General features: G+C 41.5%; 1 protein-coding gene across 5 annotated transcripts in view; it reads right to left on the bottom strand.

Annotated features, from left to right (window-relative positions):
* The window catches only part of myt1la (myelin transcription factor 1-like, a), a 77,540-nt gene extending 53,969 nt beyond the window's left edge, over nucleotides 1-23,571 (bottom strand). For 3 of the 5 annotated variants that reach the window (XM_066676104.1, XM_066676108.1, XM_066676106.1), the window contains exons 1-5: nucleotides 23,421-23,571; nucleotides 22,931-23,088; nucleotides 3,913-4,018; nucleotides 2,902-2,956; nucleotides 2,603-2,636 (exon numbers count right to left, since the gene is read on the bottom strand). In XM_066676104.1, the coding sequence (XP_066532201.1) occupies nucleotides 2,603-2,636; nucleotides 2,902-2,956 (89 nt within the window). In that variant the 5' untranslated portion in view covers nucleotides 3,913-4,018; nucleotides 22,931-23,088; nucleotides 23,421-23,571. The remainder of the gene's footprint in view (nucleotides 1-2,602; nucleotides 2,637-2,901; nucleotides 2,957-3,912; nucleotides 4,019-22,930; nucleotides 23,089-23,420) is intronic. The other 2 variants (XM_066676107.1, XM_066676105.1) reach the window with 2 other exon arrangements.
* Nucleotides 23,572-25,942: the final 2,371 nt, after the last annotated feature.

Genomic DNA, 25,942 nt, shown 5'->3' with positions numbered 1-25,942 from the left:
GGTGTCCTCTGGGTTGGTGACTCACTATGCTGCACATTTCATACCTCACTCTCTGGCTGCTCCATTTAAACCTTTAGCCAGCTAAAAGACCCTTAGCCAGCTGAAAGCTGAGTGGAAACACTGCCAGATTTGGGATGTCTGACCTGCTAGAAGATGCGGTCAGACACACCAGCCCTATCCCCTTTATTCTGTTTTATTCTGACTGTCTCAAGCACACTGCCATTTCTCACCTTCAAAGCCTTCAGCAAATGCTCTACTTTCTATTTATATCCAAGCAAATATATCTCTGTCTCTGATTGGCAATGCACCGATCTGAAGATCAAGCTCTTGGTCTTGAGTGAATGTCTAAACTTTTAAGTGCCTGAGTAGTGGTGTGGATCTGGACATCTCTGTATCCATTTTTTTACACGGTTTCCTCAAGGTGATTCTAGCCATGGGTCTGTGTCTGATCACAGCTGGTGACACATTCATTATTAGTGTTATAGGCGTCTTCAGTTTTACAGGGGGACCTATCTGCTGAGGCAGCAGCTTATTGCGACGGAGCATTGGACATGCAAGTGGAGAGCAGCGAGAAAAACAGGGTTTATTTATTTGCATTGCCATATAGTGTGGAAATAAAAAGGAGGGTCGTCCGTGAGAACGGCCATAGGCTGCTCTCCCATAAACCACGCTGTCCTTGCTGTTGTCATTTTAGTTGAACACATCTGAAAGTAACAAGATGATATAAAAATAAACTTTAAGCATTTTTTGGCAGGTGAGTGGTGTTAAACCATTCTTAATGATGGAGATGCTACCATTAACCAGACTCATAATGTGTGCCAACAGCAGCACTGGAGAATCAGATTTAAAAGGGAGCAGTGCCTTATAAAATATCTCCCTCCACCCTCGAGGAAAAATCAGTTCATTCAGCCTCATTATGATGTGTGATTTCATTAGGAGCGCAGGGATATTTACCAGTACTAATTGGAAGAATCATATGTTCTCACTCAAGGCAATTAAAGTAGAAGTTTTATTTATGGGCTGCACCCATGGCACACTGAGTGAATCACATCGGTTAGAAAAACTACGCTTTGGCATTTCTACTGTAAGCAGTTTGCGTCACACATATACACCTGTCTGTTATAAATCCTGCTCCAAGGCCAGGAAATAGACACTCATACACGTGCAGTGGCAGAGAGAAAATGGATTTAAAAAGAACACTTCCAAATCGTATTTTGTTCCTATCAACAGGGTGGCCACCCCTGAGCCCAGACCTCACCCTCGTTTAGTGTGCTTGGGATTACTCACATTTAGAAAGCAATTCAACCAACTTCTAAGAATAATATCCTTGAACATTTCTCCGAAAAATGAGGAACATTTGCAAATCAAGCAAAGAAGCTGCTAGTGTTCTCAGAACAATGGACTGTCCACCCCAGAGCTTTCATTAAAATGATTGCGATTACTTGGAGTGACGTTGAAATTGGACATTGAAATTGGAACCAGCTTCTAAGACTGTAAAAATATCTCAGAACATTTCTTTGAAATACTGACAGCAAAAAGAGAGGATGCTGTAATAATACACGATGAAAACTGAAATTATATTTAAAATCAAGTGTTAACCCCTTTTTTGTATGCTGGAAAATGTATCATGAATGAAATAAACAGTCAGAACCATGGCTGAGAGTTCATTCATTCATTATCTGTAAGCGCTTATCCAGTTTTAGGGTCATGGTGGGTCCAGAGCCTACCTGGAATCATTGGGCACAAGGCGGGAATACACCCTGGAGGAGTCCTTCACAGGGCAACACAGACAAACACACATTCACAGTCGCCAATCCACCTACAAACGTGTGTTATTGGACTGTGGGAGGAAACTGGAGCACCCGGAGGAAACCCACGCAGACACGGGAAGAACACACCAACTCCTCACAGACAGTCACCTGGAGTGGGAATCGAACCCATCGTCCCTGGAGCTATGCGACTGCGACACTACCTGCTGCGCCACTGTGCCACCCTGGCTGAGAGTTTCCACTGTAAAAATGCAGTGTTCCATAGAGAGTCTCAAATGGGTGCATTCAGACAGCCAGGGATTATCACACGATAAACCTACAGAAACAATCCCCTCAACTTGTGGGGCCGGGTTTTTGAGCTGCAGACAAGCTGTAGATTGATTTTGGAGATAAGGTTGGGGACTAAGGGCATATTTATAGATCCATGCATACTGAATGAAGGTGAAGAAGTAGAGTTACATCTAAGACAGTTGAAAGGAATTATGTTTTTTTTTTTGTAATCATTTTTAAATATGACATTTTAATGACCAATATGTTCCTAGTGGTTTAATTAGTGACTGGATATGGACTTTAATTATATCTATTAGCAAACATGACACATTGCCACCCCTGCTGAAAGCTGAGGCTGTGTCATATACACCTACTTTTTGAAGCTTCTTCACCACGGGTGGAAAATGAAAAGCTCTTTCGAATGTTCAGCAAGTTTCCTGCGGTATATGTGTGTTTTTACCCTTGAGAGTCATTCAATCACAGCCACTTCATAGTGGTTCACCGAATGTGACGTGTAAAGAATCCTGTTTTTTGTAAGTTTCTTTCATCACATCCCAACTAACCTGAACAGCTCCTGGGCTCCAGTCTCCACGGCAACTAAGAGGAGAAAAGGAAAGACAATTAGACGGGGCAAACATCAATATCAGCTGTATCATAGTAATATTATGGGGTCCAATCCTATCAATATCAGCATCAATGTTTCTATTAGTCTGCTGGTGAAGTCAATAGTGCAGCTACAGTCTGGCTGTGAGCAGTGGTTTATTTATTTTATCAAAGGCTAAGTGTGAAGAACAAAGTGGGCTATGATTTTTTTTTGTATGGTTTAAGAGTTCAGCCACTGCCTCAGTGAGGTGCAAAGTACCTCGCACACCTTTGGATCGCGTACGGTGGCGTTTATCTGCTGCATCCACCTCCATCTGTAGAACAGAGCTTACCATCAGCATGTGGCACTCTACACTGACTCACACTGCCTGGAGTGTCCAGTTATGTATAATAATATACATGCATTGTCTTCCTTATCAGCTCCAGTGACCATATAGGGGCACTTTATTGTTTTCCATTTACAGACGGGAGTCCATCTGTTGCTCTGCATACATTGTTAGTCACTGCAGTGTTGAGAATGATTCACTGCCCAAAAATTCCTGCTTTTTTGTGGTGTTTTAGGGGTCCTAACCACTGAATAATAAGGTAAAAAGGGGCTAACGAGTTATACAAAGCAACAAATGGACTACAAACTGTAGAGTGTTAGTGTTCCTGAATGGTCAATGGAGCTGATATAAGTGGCAATGAGTGTTGAATATTAGAGTGTGGTCAGGGATTTTACATATACAGTGCATGCACATGCACAACGGCAATGACTTACTAGGGCTTTCAAAAATAAAGCCTTTTGTCTTCTCTGTGGATAACATGTCAGGTATATCATCCATTAGAAATGAGAAGATTGCATCATAATTCATGAATCGATTCTTTTGAACTGCATACTTCAATGAATCAAATGATCAAATCATTTTCCTTCAGTTTCTTATACATTACAGTGAACTAGTCTATGATTTCGCACACTGTTTTCCAATAGTTAAATGTGGCCAGAAGTCTGTGGACCCATGCTCACAAAATATATTCAAACAAGGAAATGAGTAGGTGTTTTTCCCTCCTTTGCAGCAACTTTTTTTCCCCTAGAAAATCTTTACTTTACATGGTTGAACATAGCTGTGAAAAATGAAAGCATTCAGCCACGATAAGTGAGGTCATGATAGGAAAGCTTCATCTGATTTATTGAAAGGAATCGGTTCTTTGATTCATGACTCTGTCCTCATAGGCATTACCTTACCATTAACTAAGCAGGCAAATTATAAACAGTGGATAATAAGAGTACCTGAGATCAGGTGACTGAGGGTGGTGTGTATGAAGCTCCTCCTGTGTGCTGGGCTTTCAGAGTGTTCCTGGTGCAGTGCTCACAACTCTTCCTCAAAAGTCATTTTCTGTAAAATAAATAAATAAATAAATAAATAAATAAATAAAGTTCCTCCGGTTTATCAATGTGAACAGACCACAGCACAAAACTTTGGTCAGCTTTTACTATTCTATGTAGAAGACTGTCAACAGTCAACACTCAAACTGAGAAAATCATTATTAAAATGCTATTTATCTCTAGCTTTAATTGTTCGCATAAAAAAACAAAAAAAAAAACCAAAACAAAAAAAAAAAAGACAGACATACGTATTGTATAAGCATGGTACTGTGCATAAGTTAGAGACCAGGAAATTTACAGCGGATGTCAAAATAAGATAAGGTTATAGGGAAACAAATGCAGAATTGCAGAGTAGTTATCAAGCTTTACATTTACATGTCAGATCTGAGAATCTGTATCCTGTGTCTCTATTGACTGCAGGACTAGATGATGGACAGTTAACCATGGCTGCTGAGCGTTCTCTGTTTAGCAGGAGCATCTACCCCTCCCTCCAGCTGAGGGTACTTCAAAAATACAGGAGAAAACGCATCCTGCATCGGTTCAAACAGAATCCGACATTTATTTCCCACATACGGGATGATTGTCAAAGCTCTGAATCCGACTCGCGGGAATGTGCGTTTGTGCAGAACAGTCAGAAAGAAGAGTGTGACAGTGCACTCGCACGTGGGCAATCAGCTCTGGCTGACTGGGTGTATACGCGCTTGGTTTGTCCATCCTTCTGATTTCTACACTATGGGTCTGAAAGAACGCAGAGCTCTCAGGAAGCCAATACTGAGAAAATAAAATCTAAAGAAACTTCTGGTTCTTCTCTGAACAATTGGCTGACCCTCAAAGTTACCGATGTGGTTCGGGATCGCTTGGATCAAAAAAAGTGATCGCTCTGATTTGATTTGTGCCTGTTCAGATGTTGCAGAAATGCATAATGATAGGCTTGGCTTGTAATGAGAAACTAGACGGGTGGTCTCTGACTTTTGCACCATACTATATGAGTGTGTGATAGAGAGTGGGAGAGAAAAAAGACTGAGTATGAAAGAGATACATAGAGACTGTGAGAGGGAGAGATTTCCAAGGCCGGTCACACAAGACTCCTTCAAATGGTGGGGAGGTGCCCTGAAAGCTGCTGAGCGATTACAAAAAGGTCCCATTCATTTTTGTTGAAAGGATGTCTTTTTGTGGAGACCACATAACCTCCTACTACACACACACACACACACACACACACACAAAAACCTCTTTCCAACAAAACATCAATTAAAGTAGAGACAGAGCGAAGTATGAAGCCCTTTTCTCTCCTCTCCTGTACAGGTCAGTGTATAAGAGCCCAGCTGTGCTCCATCCATTGCTGCCCTGTCCAGCCCCAGTCTGGACATAAGTGGAGGAAACACTTTTCTCTACAGTATCCAGCTGACACTCCTTCTGTCTGACATAATATAATACTGTACTCCGCTCTCAAAATGGGCCGTACAGCATCAGAGCCACACCACAGCGCTGTGTACTGTACACTTACAGATCTACTCCATATTCTCTCTCTCTCTCTCTCTCTCTCTCTCTCTCTCCTTGTTGTACTCACTTCTCATTGTCTCTCTTCCCCTATTTGTTCTTTCCTCCCCTCTTCTCGCACTCCCTCAGCACAGGCAGTGGCTGCAGCTTTTTACGTTTTCATACTTCTCTACTGTCTCAACACACAGTCTCTTAATGAAAGCCTAGCACACCTGCAGCTCTGAAGCCCCCCCATATCTCCTCCAGATGTTGGGCTCATGAGTATTACACAAGTTCTGAGCTCCAAAGTACGAGTGAAAAAGTGGCTATGGCATTGTTTGAAAACTGTTTACCTCAGTAGACACACAGTATAGCTATGCCCCTACATTGATGTTTACAGTTGTTTACACTTGGTAGGACTCCAAGCAGATGCTTTGGAGCTTTCTGATTCTGTTTTTATGCAATGGTCTATCTTCTCTTCACTTATAATACAGTTTGTAACTGGGTACATATATGTGTACATATATAAGAGAGTTAACTTGGATAAAATGGCCGGTGAGCATCTATCCACATGGCAGCCATCTTTGCCCCACCCCTGGGCAGTTATTTCCACTCATACAAGACCAGACTCTTATCTGTTAGAACGGAAAAAGGCCTTTAAATACAAAACTAAACCCCACAGTAAAGGTTCACAAACACTCAAAATCAGTGCCTAAATCTGACAAAAGCTACATGAATTCGGTGAACTGTCTCCTCCTCCTTTCTTAATAATGCCACTGCTGTATTTCATACGGTAGCCACTCAGTATGTAGTGCATTTTCATGCAACAGAGGATTGTAGTCCTTAATCCGTCTGCAGCAAAATGGACTTTGTACACGCGCTGTTGGTAAAGTTGTGCTGCAGTGAGCTGAGAGCATGTCCTCTATCGCTCCACAGTGATGTCGCAGCTAATTCATCTCCCAAATGCTTCAGCTGCAGGACACCACCATGCACTCACTTCCTCCCATTCAGCACACAAGACTGTGTGTGTGTGTGTGTGTGTGTTGTGTGCTCAGTAGAACTGGGCCAAGTATGTCAGACACACAAAACCCCAGAGCTCTCTCACAGCTCTGCAAGCCAATTTCACTCTCCTCCACATTACTGCGGACAGGAGCTATCAGTCTTAGGAGCCCAAATCCTTATTTGAAGTCAATACCGAACTTGTTTGTTGGACACGTCTCCGCTGGTGTGAGTGTCCCTCAGATGGATCGGCGTTTATGTGGTGTGACCGGTTGGATTTGCTTGGCTGGTTGTTCCCTCTCCTCACTTCAGAAGGCATCATGTCCAGCCGAGCCCTTAAACTACCATGTGTCACGAGATATCATTCATTTCTCCGCTCTCCCATCAGAAGAATGAAAGCACGCCTCCTCATGGGCTTCCGCTCAGCACTCAAGGGGACAATCAAATAAATAAAAGAGAGCGTGCTCTCTGATTGGCGGAGACTGGAGTCTCAGTGAGAAGCTTGACGAGGGCTCCAGACTTATCCCTACCTGCGTCAGACGGCCTGACTCACTCAATGTGACTGTGGAATGTATGCGTGTGCGTTTGTGTTTGTGTTTGTGTGCGTATGGGTGTGGGTTTGTGTCTTTGCCTTGCTTCACAGACGCTTGCATAGTCACCGGTGAGAATTCTCATCAGGTCTAACTGCTGTGAGTTGGGGCTAATGGTGTTTTCAGAATTTCATTTGTTCTCTGAACACAAACACACTACAGCGCTTCATTATTAGCCACATGACTGGTTATGGAACCAGAGGTTATAATAAGAACATAGTCTCCTGTGCCTTTGGTGGGAGCTGCTGCCTGGCATTAGGCTTTACTACAAGTCTGCTGGCTAGAATGGTCCATTACATGGCCAAAAGTTTGTGGACACTGCTCATCTATTGGTCAGAATAATGCGCCCTGCCCTTCATTTAAAGATGTATGAGAATTTGATTGTATTCTGTGACTAGTGAGGTCACATGCTGAAGCTGGACTATTAGTCCTGGATAATTAGTTACAACAGTCACTTCACAGTTCATCTGCTCATGTGCAGCTGCTCCAGAGTGTCCCTTTCCAGTGTTTTATTATGAAGATACAAGAGTTCACGTGTATGTTTGAACTCATTTCAGTTCATATCAGATATATTTGTAACAGATGGACATACAGGGTATCTATAGAAGGCTCTCAGGGAGTTAATAGAGAATAGGTGAGCAAACTTAAAATGGCATAATTCACCAGCAATTGCAAAAAAAACAAAAAAAACAACAACAACAAAAAAAAAAACTGGAAACAATAAAACAGCAGAAAAACATCCGAAAACCAGCATCTTGTGGCTGAATGCCACTCAGAGCTGATGTGGCTATTGTCCGTGAGGACGTTACCATCTGCAGTTGGAAACTCTTCAACAGGCAGCCACTCCATCTCATCCAACTCCACACAATATCAGGAGAACAATTCTTCCTATCCCTTCTTCTCCCTCAGCAGCCCCCTAGAGCTATCATTCTCCTCCATCAGGCTGAGAGGAGCTTTAATTGCTGTTTCTGCGCATAAGGCCTGCTCCTGGAGAGTGGAGCTCATGCCACCAAGTCTTAATGATGCCTGGCAACTGCGGGAGATCTGACCAACACGTTGTCAATGGCAACCGAGGTGCTGGAAGTCTTCGCTCACGAAGACGGAAGAGGAGAAACCTTCCTGAGACACTGCATCCTTGGAGGGAGGGAGAGCGAGAGCGAGAGAGAGAGAGAGAGAGAGAGAGAGAATCTTTTTCATGGACAAAGGAGTGCTTTTGGGGCACTGATCCATGCGGTTGTTTAGGACTGGGCCATTCTGAACTGGCCATGACCAACTGACCCTTAAAGTTAGCTTAGTATGTGTTCATAAAAAAGGTTTCAGACATTGCAAAATTGTTAGAGGATTTTTGGCCTCTAGTCAAGTGCAACCAAGGACGTTTGAATACTATCAGTACATAGTGAGGGGTTTTAACAACACAACTCGGCAACCCTCCATTAAACCTGTTCCTCGTAGAAAATAGACAAATACGAAGCTGAAAAAGACCCCCAAGTAAGCAATTTTCATATGATAAACCACACACACTTGCTCTAAATAAAGCTGGAGAAATGCCATGCCATGACACACAATAGAGGTGAAAATGTCATGATGAACTTTGCAGTGCTTAGCTTGTTCACAGTCCAGGCCGACACAGCCCTGTCTGCCTGCTTTTACACACAACCTGATAATTACAGCTCCTTCCCGGCACCGCCGCAGCCTGCAGGCAGTCCGTACCTCACGTCTGCATGCTTTCTGCGGGCTGGAAAGGTGCACCCCTATCGACTTGCAGCACACACCTCGGCTAGCTGACATTATAGATCCATATAGACTTCCATCTTGTCCACTTCAGGCCCATCCAGAGTCCATTTTGCTGCAGAAAAAAAAACTCCTTTCTCCTTTTGAAACCTCCGGTCGAACCAACGCAGCTGTTCAGAGAATGTGCTGCATTCTTGCAAAGCTCTACTGCAGTTCAAAAGACGTCCAACATCATATATAGGAAGTAAAAAGCTGTATATTCTATGTTTATTATTATGTTTATTTTTTAGCATCGGCTAAATGCCATAAATGTAAAATGAATGTATGAAGCAGACACAATCACCATGTGCACATTTCACAACACGTTTCATTAAAATAAACCTGCTATGGGAATGCCTTGGAATGTCAATAACAGACAAACAAAATAATCCTTCGTGACAGCCAGGAACAGCACAATGTTTTTTCTTGATCTCTGCGGTAACAGTACTCTACGTAATTTCAAAGTGGGCGGAGCCAAACTGCTATAATCCTAATAGTGGGCATAACTAAGTGTAACAAAGTAGAGGTGGGCGATACTGGGAATTTTGGTATCGATCCAATACCAAGTAAATACAGTAAATCCAGTATCGCCAATATCGGTACCGATACCAATACTGATACCAATACCGCCAGCCTTTGTCACAGCAGCAAAGAAATGGGGGGTGTGTGCGCTATTCTTCACAACGTGACGGAGCAATAAGAAAAGTTGTGTGTGTGTGTGTGTGGGGGGGGGTTACTGAGGGTGAATACCACAAAGACTTTAGTGGGAGAGCAGCGGGAGAGGAAATACCTAAAATAAAAGCTGCTTTGTGTTAGCCTTCATTTAAAAAGTAGCCCAGGCTGAATCTCCACATGTCATTTATGAATGGGTGTGGCTTAGCTGCTATAATGATGTGTCGGATGATATAACGGTGGTGACATCACAACAGTAAGTTAAACATTAGCATACATAAACAGAACTGGGCGAGTGAGTGGTATGTTTTGAAAGTGTAATAATGTTTTATGTAAAACATCAAATTCTTATCTAAAAAAAAACAGGGCATATGTTTCCATGATATAGCACTTTAAAAAAAACTTTTCCTGCTCTTTCACTTGAGATGGAGTGAACAGCAGTGGGCAGTTTTCCTGCTCTTGATTATGTCTCCTGGTTTTGTCACGAGCGAGTGCTAATCAGCGAGGCAAATCAGGCCAGATTGGGCCGAGCTGGAGAGGAAATACGATTTTAATCAGCATGCAGCTCCCCACTTTCTCTCCCTCTCTCTCACTCGCTCCCTAGCTCCTGTCTGTCTCATTCGTAGCACATTTAGAGATGGCGATGCCACGGAGCAATCAGCTAGACCTCTGTTGCATCCCGCCGAGAAGGACGTGCTTTAATTACCACCAGCTAAGACAGGATCTCTCTCTCTCTCTCTCTCTCTCTCTCTCTCTCTCTCTCTCTCTCTCTCTCTCTCTCTCGCTCTCTCTCTCTCCCCTCATACTCAGAGATAATGTAGACTTGGGGCTTGTGCATAATTACATGTAATAATATAATGTGTCATTTTTCTCCACATTAAACTTTCTTCTGTTTACGTAAAAAAAAAAAGAATGCTGAAAATGACACATCTAGTTAAAAACCATTTTCTAATGACATGCCTACATGTGCGGAGGGGGAACACTGTTGTGTGATGTGTTCTGGTGGGGGCATTGGGCTTTAATGAATAATTAGCGGTGTGTTTTAGCTGAGTCACCATGCTCTGGGGCCTGCACTGGACTCTAATGGAGGTGTTGCCTCATATCGTCCTGTGCAGAAATGTCTCCAGTGAGCCAATTGTACAGTGGCCTGTGTGAGGCATGGCCGATGTGCGTGTGTTTGTGTGTTTCTTTCTCTGTGTGTGTGTGTCTGTGTATGTACGGTAAAAATAACAGCTCTCCCACTTCATGACTCATTCCCTGAGCCTGCCTGGCCGACACTCCTAAACATTGTCTGGAAAGAAACCCTGGAGCCAGCTCCTTAATTTACAGGCTGATCAGTCCTTACTGTGTGTGTGTGTGTGTGTGTGTGTGTGTGTGTGTCCACGTCAGAACTGTTCTCACAATATGCCACTGATTGAAAAGCCCTCCTGTTTGATATGCGTGTGGTTCCTAGTTAAATCTTCATATTTGAAGCTGCTGTTATGTAACTTAAATTGGCTTGCTTCATGGTGGCTATCGAGAGGCCAAAGAATCTTAGACCTCATGCTTTGAAAAGAACATACAATGCTGAATTAAAAGAAGATCTGGGTCCAAAAGCTAAGCTTTAGAAATGACAGTCTTAAAAGTAAGGGCTCAGAGTCACGATTGTAGTTAATAAAAAAGCGTAACTGGTATATAACCAGTACATTGGTCCAGTTCAGTATAATTAGCTACAATTCCCAGCATGCATTGCACACAGTAAGCACTTCCTACAACCACTGGGAGTCTACCTATATCTGCTAACGAAACCTTGACTGCTACCAGAGCCGCTGATATAGAAGTCAATAAACACAGATCTGATATTCGACTACTGTGCATCCACCAGTAAAAGCAAAAACACACAGATTTAGTAAACACTGCAGAAAACTGAAAGCTGCAGTATCATGTGCTGATACATTTTATTATGACATGGAACTGCATGTATTTGAACTCCTGTTGGTCACAGACCTGAATTAGTTAAAGGGGATACAGACGAGGACTCAAAGTATATTACTGACAAGTTCCTGTCTGTAAAGGTTTTTTTTATTTATTAAAGAAACTCCCACTGAAACTTTCTTGTGTGGTTTGTATTGGTAATGATAATAATTCATCCAATCATGCCTAATATTTCAGCTAAGTAGATCAGCTGACCAAATTAGTCATAGTAACTCCATCACATATGTTCCTACCCAGCTCAAATACCCCCTTTATTCTGGTCATACGACAGTACAAAAACAACCCCGCAACCTGTCTCTCTGTCGATAATCACTCCGCTCGTCCCATTTTTGGCTTGCTAATGTACTCTATAGCATCCTTTACCTCCCGTTATATGTGGAGTGTAGCGAGAGCTTTTATAATCACCTGAGATGAGTAATTAGGAAAAATGCCCCCGTCTCACAAAGAGGCCTTTTCTCATTCAAAGAGCAGGACGCCAATGATAGCGCTCCTTTCGCTTCCCTCATTTACCCATTTTCACATTCACTAAACAGCAGCAGAGCAGCCTCCACACGCTACACCCGCTCAGGTGGAGAGAGCCGCTCTTAGCTACCACCGAATTATCATCATCATCATCAGACGGCTGTGAAGAAGAATCGTGTTTTAATGCACCTGCTGAGATATCTAACTGGGTTACTGCACTCACACACATGCTCTCTCTCTCTCTCTCTCTCTCTCTCTCTCTCTCTCTGTTCAGACTGGACTTTGTTCTGTGTGCTGCATGACAATGTACTGTAGTCATTGTAGACACTGAAGGCCTGCCATAGATTCAGCTACAGTAAAGTGAACTGGATGTGCTCTAGAAAGTTTCTGTAGGTATTTTATTTTGAATATTTTGACTTTAAATGTGAGTAAATATTTGCATATAATAAAGGAATGTTGTTCATTCATTATCTGTAACCGTTTATCCAATTCAGGGTCGCGGTGGGTCCCTGGAGCTGTGTGACTGCGACACTACCCGCTGCACCAACGCTTTACAATCAACACTGCCCAGAACGCCATTCCATTCAACACTCAATCCACACACACACACACACACTGGCGAGAAGCAGCATCCAAATGCACACAGCGTACTCTCAACCTGAAACCACCGTCCACCTGGAGGACTACATCAGGCACTAGGGCTTCACCTAGGATAGAGCGCCAATCCATATCTGGGCACACACACATTCACTCACACACATACAGACATTCATTCACTCACACACCAGGAGTGTTATTACAGAAGCCAGTTCACCTAACCTCCAAGTTATTGGACTGTGGGAGGAAACCAGAGACCCCGGAGGAAACCTACGCAGACACAGGGAGAACGTGGAAACTCCAGACAGATAGGACTTGAACCCAAGATCCCAGCGCTGGGAGGCAAACGTGCTCACCACCAAGCCTCCGTGCAGCCAATGGTTTTCTAGGCTTAGTTCATGGACAGCATCCAAATGATCCAATCCAATCCTACAATAATTGAGCGATGATAGTCTAGAATAATGAAAAAGTACTGCAGAAAAACAAAACCATCCTTCAGTTCAATCCCATTTCAAATGGCTTTAAAGTTCAGGAGCTGTATTGGACAACGGTGGTTTAATAATAAGGATACATCTATGGAAAAGTAAAAGTGCAAAGAATTGGAGTGGAAAAAGTGGAAAAAATGTCCACGGTAAGGCAAGGCAAATTTATTTCTAGAGCACCTTTCGTACACAATGGCACCTAACGGTACAGAACAAATACAGTGGAAGAATTAAACGTAATTCTGTTCTTCAGAAAAGGAACTATATGCAGAATAAGACTGAACTTTGGAGATGCTGACTGCTTTGAGAGAGTAGAAACAAGTGTCCAGTGAAAATGGGATCTGTAATTAAGGCCATGGTTAAACTCACATTAAATATTGTGATACTGTAACTGCTTGTTGAATACAGACCTGTGCTTTCTGCATTTTGCTGATGGTGAGAAATGATGTGTACTTTATGGCATTTTTGACTGGAAAGCAAATTAACTGAAGGTGGTCTCTGACATTTGAAGTTTTCAAAGAATTGTGACTATGAATAATTCAATATGAAGGAAACTGTAACTTGTTGCATGTTAGATGTGGTTAAGAGGGTATGATTAGTTTTATTTTATGGTGGATTTGTCATTCAGCTCTTAATAGTAATTAAGTAAAAACTACACTGACACTCGTATGGAATTTACAAAGTTATGAGAGCGAACAGTAAACTATCAAATCTTCAGTGACACACAGTATTGAGCTGCAGCGAGGTGTGTTCATAGACAACAGATGAGTCCAGTGAAGTAAAGCTGCATGGCTCCATTGTGTTCAATATTTGCCATTAGAAGATGACCCAGTTGAGGCCTCTGCTGAATTCCAGCTGTTTACTGAGGGTGAATGCCAAGGCTGAATTTGTTTACTGTGCAGTGCCTGCTGGGATACAGCCAGGGCCATCCTTCTCTTCTCTACAGCCTCTCTTTCTCTCTCTCACTCTCTCTCTCTTCAACTAGGTCACAGCAGCAGTGTGTCATATACGTAGATGTGGGCTTCCCATGGAAACGCAGTAGGAGCACAGCATCATCTAAACAACCCTAGCCTTCATACAAATAACCAGGCTGTACTCAGTGTAGAAAAAAAAGAATGGCCCTAAAAAGAGCCAGCGAGAAAGAAACAGAGAGAAAACGAAAGCCCTAGATAAAGCTCCCCCATCTGCTTTTTTCCCATTTTGTTTTGTTCTTTTTGTTCTTCAGCAGTAACTTAAATCCACAGGCCTACCATATGGTGCTCTCGTTCCTCTACTTCTTCAGCTCTTAGCAGGTATCTCACAAAAGCAAAGTACAGCACACATCTCTTAGTTCATTATGAGATTCTAGTTCCATTTTATTTTCTGCCTGCTTCAGAGAGCTGGAACTGCCGATCTGTCTTAACCCGTTGGCTGATGTGGAACACTATTTTCTCTGTCTGAAGAAAATCTTGTATCTCTGAAAAAGTAACTGCATGAGACAAAATGTTCCAAAATTCAGAGTAAGTTTATCTAGCAACACTTTTTTTTTAACAAAGTCATTTTGTCGCATTCCTATTGGTCCTTAACACTATGCAAACAGCTGTTGGGAAACTCAACCTCAGCCAAAATGGAGATACAAGAATATGTGATAGTGGCAATGATATAAGTGCTGCAATCAATGTGGGCATATGTTCGCTAACAAAATGGAACTTAGATACTTAGTGCTCTCCTACAAATGTGTTGATCTCTCCAATGATATTGTGATAATTACTCTTTGACAACATCCAGTGGGTATCCAGTTGGTTGCATTGTGTGATTAGTGGAGACCATGCTAATGGTAGAACTAGATTTGACTAACATTGAGTAAACTCCACCCCCTAAAACACTAGAACCTTCTGTACTGGACTGATACAATAGTGAAAAAATTACAGTTCCACTTATCTGCTGCTGAAAAGCCCTGGTTCTTTGCAGAACTGTAATAACTGTAACTGGTAAGATAACACTAGTTTGACTGTCATGCACTGACCCTTGTGAATTATGCACTGAGGACACTTAACACATAATCCTTCCCCAGGATCATAGTTTAATTAGCCTGCAAAAAGTGACGAGTTAAAAAGGAAAACAGAGCTTCTCCAGATGGTCTTAGGATCCTCTCCTGACCTTCTATTCTCTGAAGTTTCTTCTCATTGTTCTCTGACTTGGTCAGCGTGTGGTCAGATGTAGCTGGTAAAATTATTATGCAAGAGGAGACATCATTACACAGACTCAAACAGATTCTGAGCCAAGCAGTAGAACAGCCAGTATTTCAGGAGGATGCAGAGAGCTAAATGCCTACATTAGCCTGATCTTAAATACTAATTAGTGAAACATACAATTATGCATCATCGTCTCTCTATCCATTACACTGGGCCTGGAAGTTCACAGGTAGTCCAGAGATTCACACTCCCAGACTACTGCAAAGGATGGAAATTGCTGGAGAGGAGCGTGTTAATGAGGAATGAATGTCCAATACACTTGGGTATAGGGAAGGATTTGAATGAAATAAGCTTGTCCCAATGATGCCAAGACTCTCAGATAGAACCTCTATCTTACCAATGCTATTATAGGGGACATAGTCTACCACTTGTACACAAGGGAGCACAGATCTTAATGAAATGTCTGTGACATGGCTCAAACACCACAGCACTCTTCTCCCCCTTTGCCCCCCCCAACCCCCCCCCCCCCCCCCTAAGAACGAACGGTTTCATTTAAATGAGAATGAGCCAAAGCTCAATTCATTGCGGGAGCCCAGGAATGCAGGAATGAGGAGCGAGGAGAAGAAGCTCTTGCTTTTAGCCATTTTCACTTGAATCTTTTTTATTTCTCCATTCCCATTTTCTCCATTTAATCAGAACTCATCTATTTATGTTTGTATTTGATTTGCTCTGTTTAACTTCATATTTGTGCTCTCACATATGTGGGGCCAGCAAATGTGGAGGTGAGATTATTCAAATTCAACAATTTTTTTCTCATTTTATCCCATATTTTCAGACTTAGGCAGCCCCCAATAAAACATATGGATGTTTTTGTTTTTTATTGGTGGGCTCCACATCCCCACATTAATGTGCACAAGCACATTACCAAGTGATTTCCCCACCCCACAATATATCCCCTTTGATGGGTTGGTATAGCATCCAAGGAACACCAAAGGAAACACAGCTGGGTTACTGCAGGAGGTGGCATTCTCCTCTGCAAAAAAATAAAACCCAACCGAGGGAACACTGCAGCTCATATGCAATTCAAAATGGCTAAGGGGGAATTGTTCAAGCTCTGCATATTGCAGAGAATGTGGCGAATCTCAGCGGAAATGCAAACAATTCTGACCTAAAAATGTATGAAACCTGGCAGCAGAGGTTTGCGTTAAAGTTACGGTGATAATTACAATGGTGTGGGGTAAGACTGAGTTGAATATTATAGCTTTAAGTGTGGACACAACAGGTCAGAAATCCAATGAGATAATTATGTCATGCATGTACATTATGCCCAGCTGAAAAGCCATCCACTTGCTATTGTTCCTCCCCAAGCCGCCTTCACCAAAGAGGCTATTTTTATCCAAACCATTGCCGCACATCAGACAGTGTGTGTGTGTGTGTGTGTGTGTGTTGGGGAGGGTGAGGGTGGGGGGTATTCATTAAGCTTGTAACATTGTGAAACAGGCAGGGTGTCTCTCTCTCTCTCTCTCTCTCTCTCTCTCTCTCTCGCTCAGCCAGCTATCTTATTAATGACTCACTGAGCCTGGCTGTCTGAGGCAGGGAAACCCTCTGGGGTCATGGAGCTTTCAGACACATCATTCAGATCTGCTCATAGGAACACATAATCAGCCTCGCACTAAACCTGCTGCCTCCAAACTCATAATCAGCCTCATATTAAACTTCCTGCTCGCAATTCATTATCAGCTCCAAACGAAAACGTCTACCTCAAAATTAATTCTGCCTCTAATTAAATATTCTACCTCACGAAGCCTAATTATTCTTAACCTTCTACCGTCAAACTCATAATCAGCCTCCGTTTACATGTTTCTACTCACATTTCCCGTTCAGTCCCGACAGCCTACATCTGTGATGAAAAAACTGCCGCAATATTTTCTACCTCAGAATACGCAGATTACCTCACGGGACGTTTGGAATTTTATCAGCCTCAAATTAAATGGTCTGGCTGAATATAAATTAGCTCTATTTTAAAACTCCCCCAGTGCTCAGTCTGCCACAAATAACTAATTTGTCCTCAATGTTCATAATCAAATAGAATGTTTTATCTCAGCTTTATTCTACAGTATGTACCTCAAAATGCCATCTAACTCTTCACAGTTTTCCTCACAGTAAATCCTGAAAAGCGCCCTCTTGTGGAGCAGTTCCTAAATGTGAGTGAGTACATGAATTAGGGAGTATTTAGGTATGCATGTGAGTGAATGAGTGAGTGACTGAGTGAAAGTATGTGACTGACGAGTATGTTTGAGATTGAGAATATGAGTAAATGAGTGAGTGAGTGGATGAGTATTGGAGTTATGAGCTAGTTACAAGCAAGTTCCATGAGGTGCCATGCATCTCAAAAAAATCTGCATGCCTCATATGATGAATTCTACCTCAATTTTTTATATAATTCTAAATATTTACTTAAAAATGAGGATCAGTCTAATATTACATGTGCTGCCTAGTGTTTTTTCAGTTTCAATTTCTGCCTTTGCTCCATAATAAAACATTTTTTCTGAGCCATCATCACAGTCTGACTCATACAACATATTTTGCCTTCAAATTCTTAATCACCCTCAAAATAAATTTCTTCCTTAAATTGTACAGTGAGTTCTTTCTAAAACGTCTACCTCTACCTTCTGCCGTGAAGTTTTACCTTAAAGTTTATAATTGACTTTAACACTAAAATGTGTTAAAACTTCAAAATATATTAGACACCTTCACAAACTTCACTGATGTATAAAGTCTGAATCAAACCTCATAATCAGCCTCATTTATTATTCAATGCGGATACACCTAAAAATTCATTATGTTCACAGTTCATCTCAACATACTGTACCTTCTACTTCAAACTCTACCTCAAACTTAAATCAAATGTTCTGTCTCATAATTCATGATTTCCATGATAGAACATATAAAGTGTAATACTGTTTAGCTCACAACTTTTCAGCTTCAGGTTGTAATCAGGTTAAAATTCTATGCAAAATTCTATTTCCAAAATTCATAATCAGTCCCACTACTCCTAAATGTTCTACCTCAAAACTCCATTCTTACAAGAAAATTTCTTCCTCAAAATTAACAGTAAGTTTCACATGAAATATCTTACCTCGCTATTGATAATCAGCACAACATGAAATATTCTATTTCAAATTTCATAATCTACATCACATTAAGTATTTTACCTCATAATTTATACCCATCCACACATACAATATTCTACCTCAAACTCATAATTAGCCTCACATGCAATATTCTACCTCAAACTCATAATTAGCCTCACATGTAATTTTCTACCTCAAACTCATAATTAGCCTCAAATGCAATATTCTACCTCAAATTCATAATTAACCTCACATGTAATATTCTACCTCAAACTCATAATTAGCCTCACATGCAATGTTCTACCTCAAAGTCATAATTAGCCTCAAATGTAATATTCTACCTCAAACTCATAATTAGCCTCACATGCAATATTCTACTTCAAAGTCATAATTAGCCTCACATGCAATATTCTACCTCAAACTCTTAATTAGCCTCACATGTAATATTCTACCTCAACCTCATAGTTAGCCTCACGTAATATTGTACATCAAACTCATAATTAGCCTCACATGCAATGTTCTACCTCAAACTCATAATTAGCCTCACATGTAATATTCTTCCTCAAACTCATAATTAGCCTCACATGTAATATTCTAACTCAAACTCATAATTAGCCTCACATGCAATATTCTACCTCAAAGTCATAATTAGCCTCACATGCAATATTCTACCTTAAACTCATAATTAGCCCCACATGTAATTTTCTACCTCAAACTCATAATTAGCCTCACATGTAATATTCTACCTCAAATTCATAATTAGCCTCACATGTAATATTCTCCCTCAAACTCATAATTAGTCTCACATGCAATATTCTACCTCAAACTCATAATTAGCCTTACATGCAATATTCTACCTTAAACTCATAATTAGCCTCACATGTAATATTCTACCTCAAACTCATAATTAGCCTCACATGTAATATTCTACCTCAAACTCATAATTAGCCTCACATGTAATATTCTACCTCAAATTCATAATTAGCCTCACATGTAATATTCTACTTCAAACTCATAATTAGCCTCACATGCAATATTCTACCTTAAACTCATAATTAGCCTCACATGTAATATTCTACCTCAAATTCATAATTAGCCTCACATGTAATTTTGTACCTCAAACTCATAATTAGCCTCACATGCAATATTCTACCTCAAACTCATAATTAGCCTCACATGTAATATTCTACCTCAAACTCATAATTAGCCTCACATGTAATATTCTAACTTAAACTCATAATTAGCCTCAAATGCAATATTCTACCTTAAACTCATAATTAGCCTCACATGTAATATTCTAACTCAAACTCATAATTAGCCTCACATGCAATATTCTACCTCAAACTCATAATTAACCTCACATGTAATATTCTAACTCAAACTCATAATTAGCACAACATGAAATATTCTACCTCAAAGTCATAATTAGCCTCACATGCAATATTCTACCTCAAACTCATAATTAGCCTCACATGTAATATTCTACCTCAAACTCATAATTAGCCTCACATGTAATATTCTACCTAAAACTCATAATTAGCCTCACATGTAAAATTCTACCTCAAACTCATAATTAGCCTCACATGTAATATTCTAACTCAAACTCATAATTCGCCTCACATGTAATATTCTACCTCAAACTCATAATTAGCTTTACATGCAATATTCTACCTCAAACTCATAATTAGCCTCAAATGTAATATTCTACCTCAACCTCATAGTTAGCCTGACATGAAATATTCTACCTCAAAATATAAAAGTGGAGGAGTTCAATTCAGCAGTTTTTAGTCATACACCTTAGTGGCAGTGAACACACACACAACCGGAGCAGTGGGCTGCCGGTGGCACCTGGGGAGCATTTGAGTGTTAGGTGCACTTGAGCCATGGATGAATTTTTCTTGCAAGTCCTGAAGATAAAACCAGCGAATTCCTCTCTGAAGTCTTGCCTCTGTCTCCATAATGCAATGAGTACCACCCCCAACTCTCTGTCCCATAATCATAATCAGCCTCACATCAAATATTCTACCACAAAACTCATAATCTTCTTCATATGAAATACTATACCTCAATATTCATAACTACCTTTACAAGAGATATTCTACCTCACAATTCATATTTATCCTCAATTGAAATATTCTACTTCAAAATTCATAATCAGTCTCACATGAAATGTCTTAATCAGTCTCACATGAAATCTTATACCTCAAAATTCATAAATCACCTTACATTAAAATTTCTACCTTATAATTTATATTCATTGGAAAACAAAATATTTTACCTCAGAATTCTAAATCAGCCTGAAATCTTCTACCACAGAATTCAAATTCAGCTTCATTTGAAATATTCTTCTTCAGTGTTCATAAGCCTCACATTAAATATTCTACTTCAAATTTCATAATCAGTCTCACATGAAGAATTCTACCTCAGATTTTATAAAAAAAAACTCTGTATTAAATATTAAATATTCTCTCTCATAGCTTCATGCTGATGCTCATATTTTAAACCAGTAACTGCCTCTTCATGTTTTAATCCAAATTTCCACTTCTCCCTATGACATGGCAAATTTTATTTTTATACTCAAACTTAATAATAAGCCGTATATTTAACGTTCTACCTCAGAGTATACAAACTCTGACATTAAAATCATAATCATCTTCATACTAAACCTGAATAAACTAAAACCCAGACCTCAAGTCAGAATTTAACCCTTTTGCTTCAGCTAGCTTGGCTTATTACATTCAAACACACTTCAGTACCAGCCACACACAAACCCATACACCATGGCTGCTTCTTTCTTTCAGAGCCTTTCATTTTAAAATATGGCTCAAAGTTATGCTAAACATATATTAAAAAGAACACAAAAGACACACACAGCAGCTGGAAAAACTCCCCCAATTATACATTTTTAAACACGGTTCCATTTTAAATATGCACCAATGTTTATGCCGCTTGTCAGTCTCTAAGCCCAGCCGCAGGCTAACGCAGCACAGGAGTGTGTTACAGTGCAGGAACTTCTGGGAAACTCCTGTTGACTGGCTGAGATTTAGATGTGGAATGTAATCATCTCCTTCATTTGGGAAGATCTGAAGTGACGTGTGTGGAGAATCTGCAGCAGCTGCTGCAGGGACACACTCCCAGAACTCTGCTCTTAACCAGAAGCACACAAACAGCACGGCTCTTATCACATCAGCAGCAAGGGGCAACTTTTCCCTATTAACAGACTCCCCCTCCAAGCACACACACACACACACACACTGCTCTGCATAAACCAGTGTTCTAAACCTTGTTTCTGTGCATTATGAATAACAGCCTCTTCCAAATATTACATTGTTTTCTAGGAATTTGAGTTGTATTTATTTATTTATTTATCTATTTATTTTATTGATAAGAAACCTTTCTCTGCTTATAAATATGAATTATGAACAGATCTCTTCTACATCTAATCTCTTCTATCTCTTCTCTCCCGCAGCTGTCCAGGCATTTGGACTGGAATGGATTCCATGTAAAAGTAGTACTTTTCAGGACCGTACTGCTCAAATTGTTCTGATAAATTATGAATATTACGACTCTTCCCTGCACACAGCGTCCAATTGAATCTTTTTTACATTGTTTTCTAGGCATGGATTGTTTTTTTTAGTTGATAAAGAACCTTCTCATGCTTGTACTCATGAATAATGAATTTGAATATTGCTACCCTTTCACGTGAATTTGGACTGTGGTTTGTCCAGCATTGCTGTAGGTTATTGATAAATAATGTTTCAGTGCTGATGAACATAAATAATGAATAACAAGATTCTTCCACATGCCCAACTTTCAAACACTGCCAAATGCTCTTATTAAATTCCATTCAACAATGCTGTGCTCGGTTTATAAAAAAACTGTTGCAGATAAAATATGCACAAAAAACCTATAATCTTCACCTTTTGTGAACTAGTGCCTCACCTTTCTTTTTCTGCCTCTGAAGCCCCTGTGGAGTTCTCCCTTTGTTTCCAGTCTGAGGCGAGTTCGCCCAACAAGACTCACACAAGTTCAAGCAGCTGAACTTTCACAGTAGCTCGCACTTCTTTTCCCACCTCCTGTAAGTTACCACTCACGAGCCATGTGAAAATGACTGGTCAGCCTGAGTAGGAGCTGACCAAGGCAAACCAAGCCAAGTTACCAAACGACTGTGTCACCAGCCCCCAACAACCCCCCCCCCCCCCCACAACCACCACCTTACAACTCTTAGAAGACGCTTCAATTAGCCAGAGTTTACTTAGCCCCTGGAAGCGGCTAATCCACAGCTTAGTGTGATGGAATGCACAAGTAATTTCCTGATCAATGTATCAGGATATTGCTTTCCTCCTTCACACACACAGTACCTATACACACATATAAACAAGCACATAAACACATATGCACACACACACACACAAACACACACACACAGTCATAACATAGACATAGTCATCACAACGCATAATGCCAGCACCGCAAAACAAGAAGTAAACAAAGTGAAACCTACTGAAATGGCGACACACTGTCTCTCTCTCTCTCTCTCTCTCTCTCTCTCTCTCTCTCACTCTCTCACTCTTTCTCTCCTCCGTCACCTGCCACTGTTTTCTCTCTTTCCCACTGCTCCAGCACTGTTCACTCCTCTCCTCCTTCGCTCTATCAATCTTTCTTTGTTTGCGCTCTCTCTCACTCTGTCTGTGTTATTATCCGCCAGCACTTGGAGAGATGGAGAGGGAGTGGAGCTGCAGCCGCTCTAGTGGGGAGAGAGAGAGAGAGAGAGAGAGAGAGAGAGAGAGAGAGAGAGAGAGAGAGAGAGAGGGAGGGAGAGAGGGAACAAGGGAGGGAGAAAGAGAAAGGCAGACAGACAAGGAGGATAGTGAGAGATGAAGAGGCACAGAGAGAGAGAGCAAAAGAGAAAGAGAAAGAGAGAGAGAGAGAGAGAGAGAGATAGATAGAGAGAGAGAGAGAGAGAGAGATAGAGAGAGAGAGAAAGAGAGAGAGAGAGCGAGCTAGATCGAGCCTCCAGAAGCAATGCAGCAGCAGAGCGAAAAGAGTGGAGGAGGAAGCAGGCAGTGCCAGACTCACCGTGGTCCTCTCTCTCCAGCAGCCAGCCAACCTCCGCACGCCAGGACGAGAGAAAAGCTGCCCAAGCTTACAGCAAAGCGTCCATTTCCAGCCTGTGAGAAATGAAGGAAATGTCTTTTATTCGCTCTCTGTCTCTCTCTCTCTCTCTCTCTCACCCCACTATATTAATGCTGTGCTGTAGACAGTCTGTTCTTAGTCACTCCCTGCCAAGCTCTCCCCTTAGACCACAGAGTCTACAGAGCCATGTGAGTGCAGTAGCGTGTGCAGCAGTCTCAGTGTGTGAGAGAGAGACAGAGAGAGAGAGAGAGAGAGAGAGAGAGAGAGAGAGAGAGAGAGAGAGAGAGTATGATTGGTATAGAATATGAATTAAAGGAATGCAAAACATGCCTCATGGAAAATTAATTCCAGCCCACAGTATATGAGGACAATCTCCGCTCTCAGCACATGCCGTCACTGTCAGTTTATGATTTGATGAAATCCCCTGAAGAGCCCAAAGTTTTCTGGTTGTTATGAAAAAAAAAATAGGGCAAAAATGCTAATGTCTGTAGCTTATCATTAGGACTGTTATTGTTCTACAGATCTACAGCTACTGCATATTTACAGAATATACGCTTGAAAGGCTGGCTGAGAATTTGTGAGGACTGTGTGGACAGCTTCTGGTGCTGAAAAGTAGCAAAGCAATGAAAAACCCCTCTAAGAGTTGAAATGAAATGCAGTCAGACTAGTACTGAAAAGCAAAAAAAAAAAGTAGAAATGTAACAAAAAGTGGACAGCTCCCAGTGCTGAATTGTGAAGCAGTAGAGTCCTTGGTAGGAGGACAGCTCTTAGTGCTGAAATGTGACAAAGCACTGGAGAGCTCCTGGTGCTGAAATGTAACAAAGCACTGAACAGCTGCTAATGCTGAAATGTAACAAAGCATTGCTTCGTTAGCTGAAATGCAGCACTGAATGGTGAATGGATAGTCCATGTGCTGAAGCACCTGGTTCTGAAGCAGATCTAGCACAGGAGAGTAACAGCTAAACAAGACAGTTTGGTGATACAAACTGCTGTTTTATATTGCTCTAACCTCTCTAGCATTCAGCTGTTTGAACAACAGTTGAATCATGAGGACAACTAGACTTCCTTTCGTTTGCATAATGTATATAATGGCAGCTGTCTTAGGAATGCCTCTCTAATCACATTAATAGGCTTAATCAGTGAATTAGCAGCGGGGAAATGTCAGAGTGGCCAGCGGAAAATGGAGAGGCTAATTAATGGAAAGGGAGACTGGCTAAAAAAGCCGCCTGGCATTGAGGACATGTGTGGAGGGTACTCTACCTCACTGGCACCGCTGGAGAGGGTCCACTGTAAAACACACTCGTACAGCAATTACACACACGGACACAGACGCTCATTAGACCGAAAGCATAATATGCACATGGCTGATAGCCAAGGACTGATGCACGTAGTCATGCGCATTAGTGGTTTTTTTTTAACTAAACTGATGTAATTATGAAGGACCCCTTTGTGGTTTTCTGTGATTGGTTTGGGTTTGCATTTAAGAAGGACTGGGCGAAAGATGCTGTTTGTGTGCTTCATGAACAATCTTCTTGTCACTGCTCTGGAAAACAGACCAATCGATAGACGCCACACGTGAGTGTGTACACACACACACACACACACACACACACACACACACACACTCACACACAGCAATCACACCCCTCTCCAGGCTCTTTCACAGCCCCAGCATCAAAGTCTGCTGCTTTGAGGAGGCTGTGAGCCTGTCTGGCGCTTTCCCTCATCTCCCTCACTCTCAGCGTTATTCTGCAGGGGGCTCCAGGGCTGTGACAGCGCCCATCAGAATTGGTCTGAGATCAGCTGTGTTCTAAAACCTTTTCTCCACATCCCAAATTGCAAAGAACCAGAAAGCCAACACTGCTCTGAGATCAGAGACTGGAGGCAAGGCACCAGCAATGGAGGCGACAGGCACAAAGAACCCCAGCCTCAGCCACAGAGAGCTGGGATTTGGGGGGGTGGGGGTTGTGTGGTGGGCGCAGGGAGCCATAAGCAGTAATTAAAGGAGATAGGCTGGGGAGGCTGAGAGGAGAAGAGACTGGAGGAGACACACACGCACACACACACAGAGGCATGGGGAAAGAGCTGAGGCAGCGGTGTGTGCATGTGTGTTTGTGTTTGTCTGTGTGTGTGTGTGTGTGTGTATTAGGGGGGCAGACATGTCTTCTTCCCTGGTGGAGAAGACAAATGTGGAGTGATAGGCTGGAGGAGCCTCATAGGGGCTGATTTACTTCCAGAGAGGATGCATGCATAATGACACACACACATTCATGTATTACTATCTTTATGGATTCTTTTTTTCATGTTTAGGTAAATTGTGCTGTACTTTCTCATAATTGTAACCTTGTTAACAGAGAATATATTTTTCTTATTATAAAGCTTGAAAAACAATTTATTTTCATTCTTGATTTATCTTCTTCATTCTTCTCATGTTTTCTGTAATTAACACATCCCAAACAGCTTAA

Source organism: Hoplias malabaricus, chromosome 7, assembly GCF_029633855.1.
Source record: "Hoplias malabaricus isolate fHopMal1 chromosome 7, fHopMal1.hap1, whole genome shotgun sequence".
NCBI classification, from domain to species: Eukaryota; Metazoa; Chordata; class Actinopteri; order Characiformes; family Erythrinidae; genus Hoplias; species Hoplias malabaricus.
Note: the sequence above shows the minus strand (reverse complement) of the source record. Positions and strands in the feature narration are given on the sequence as shown.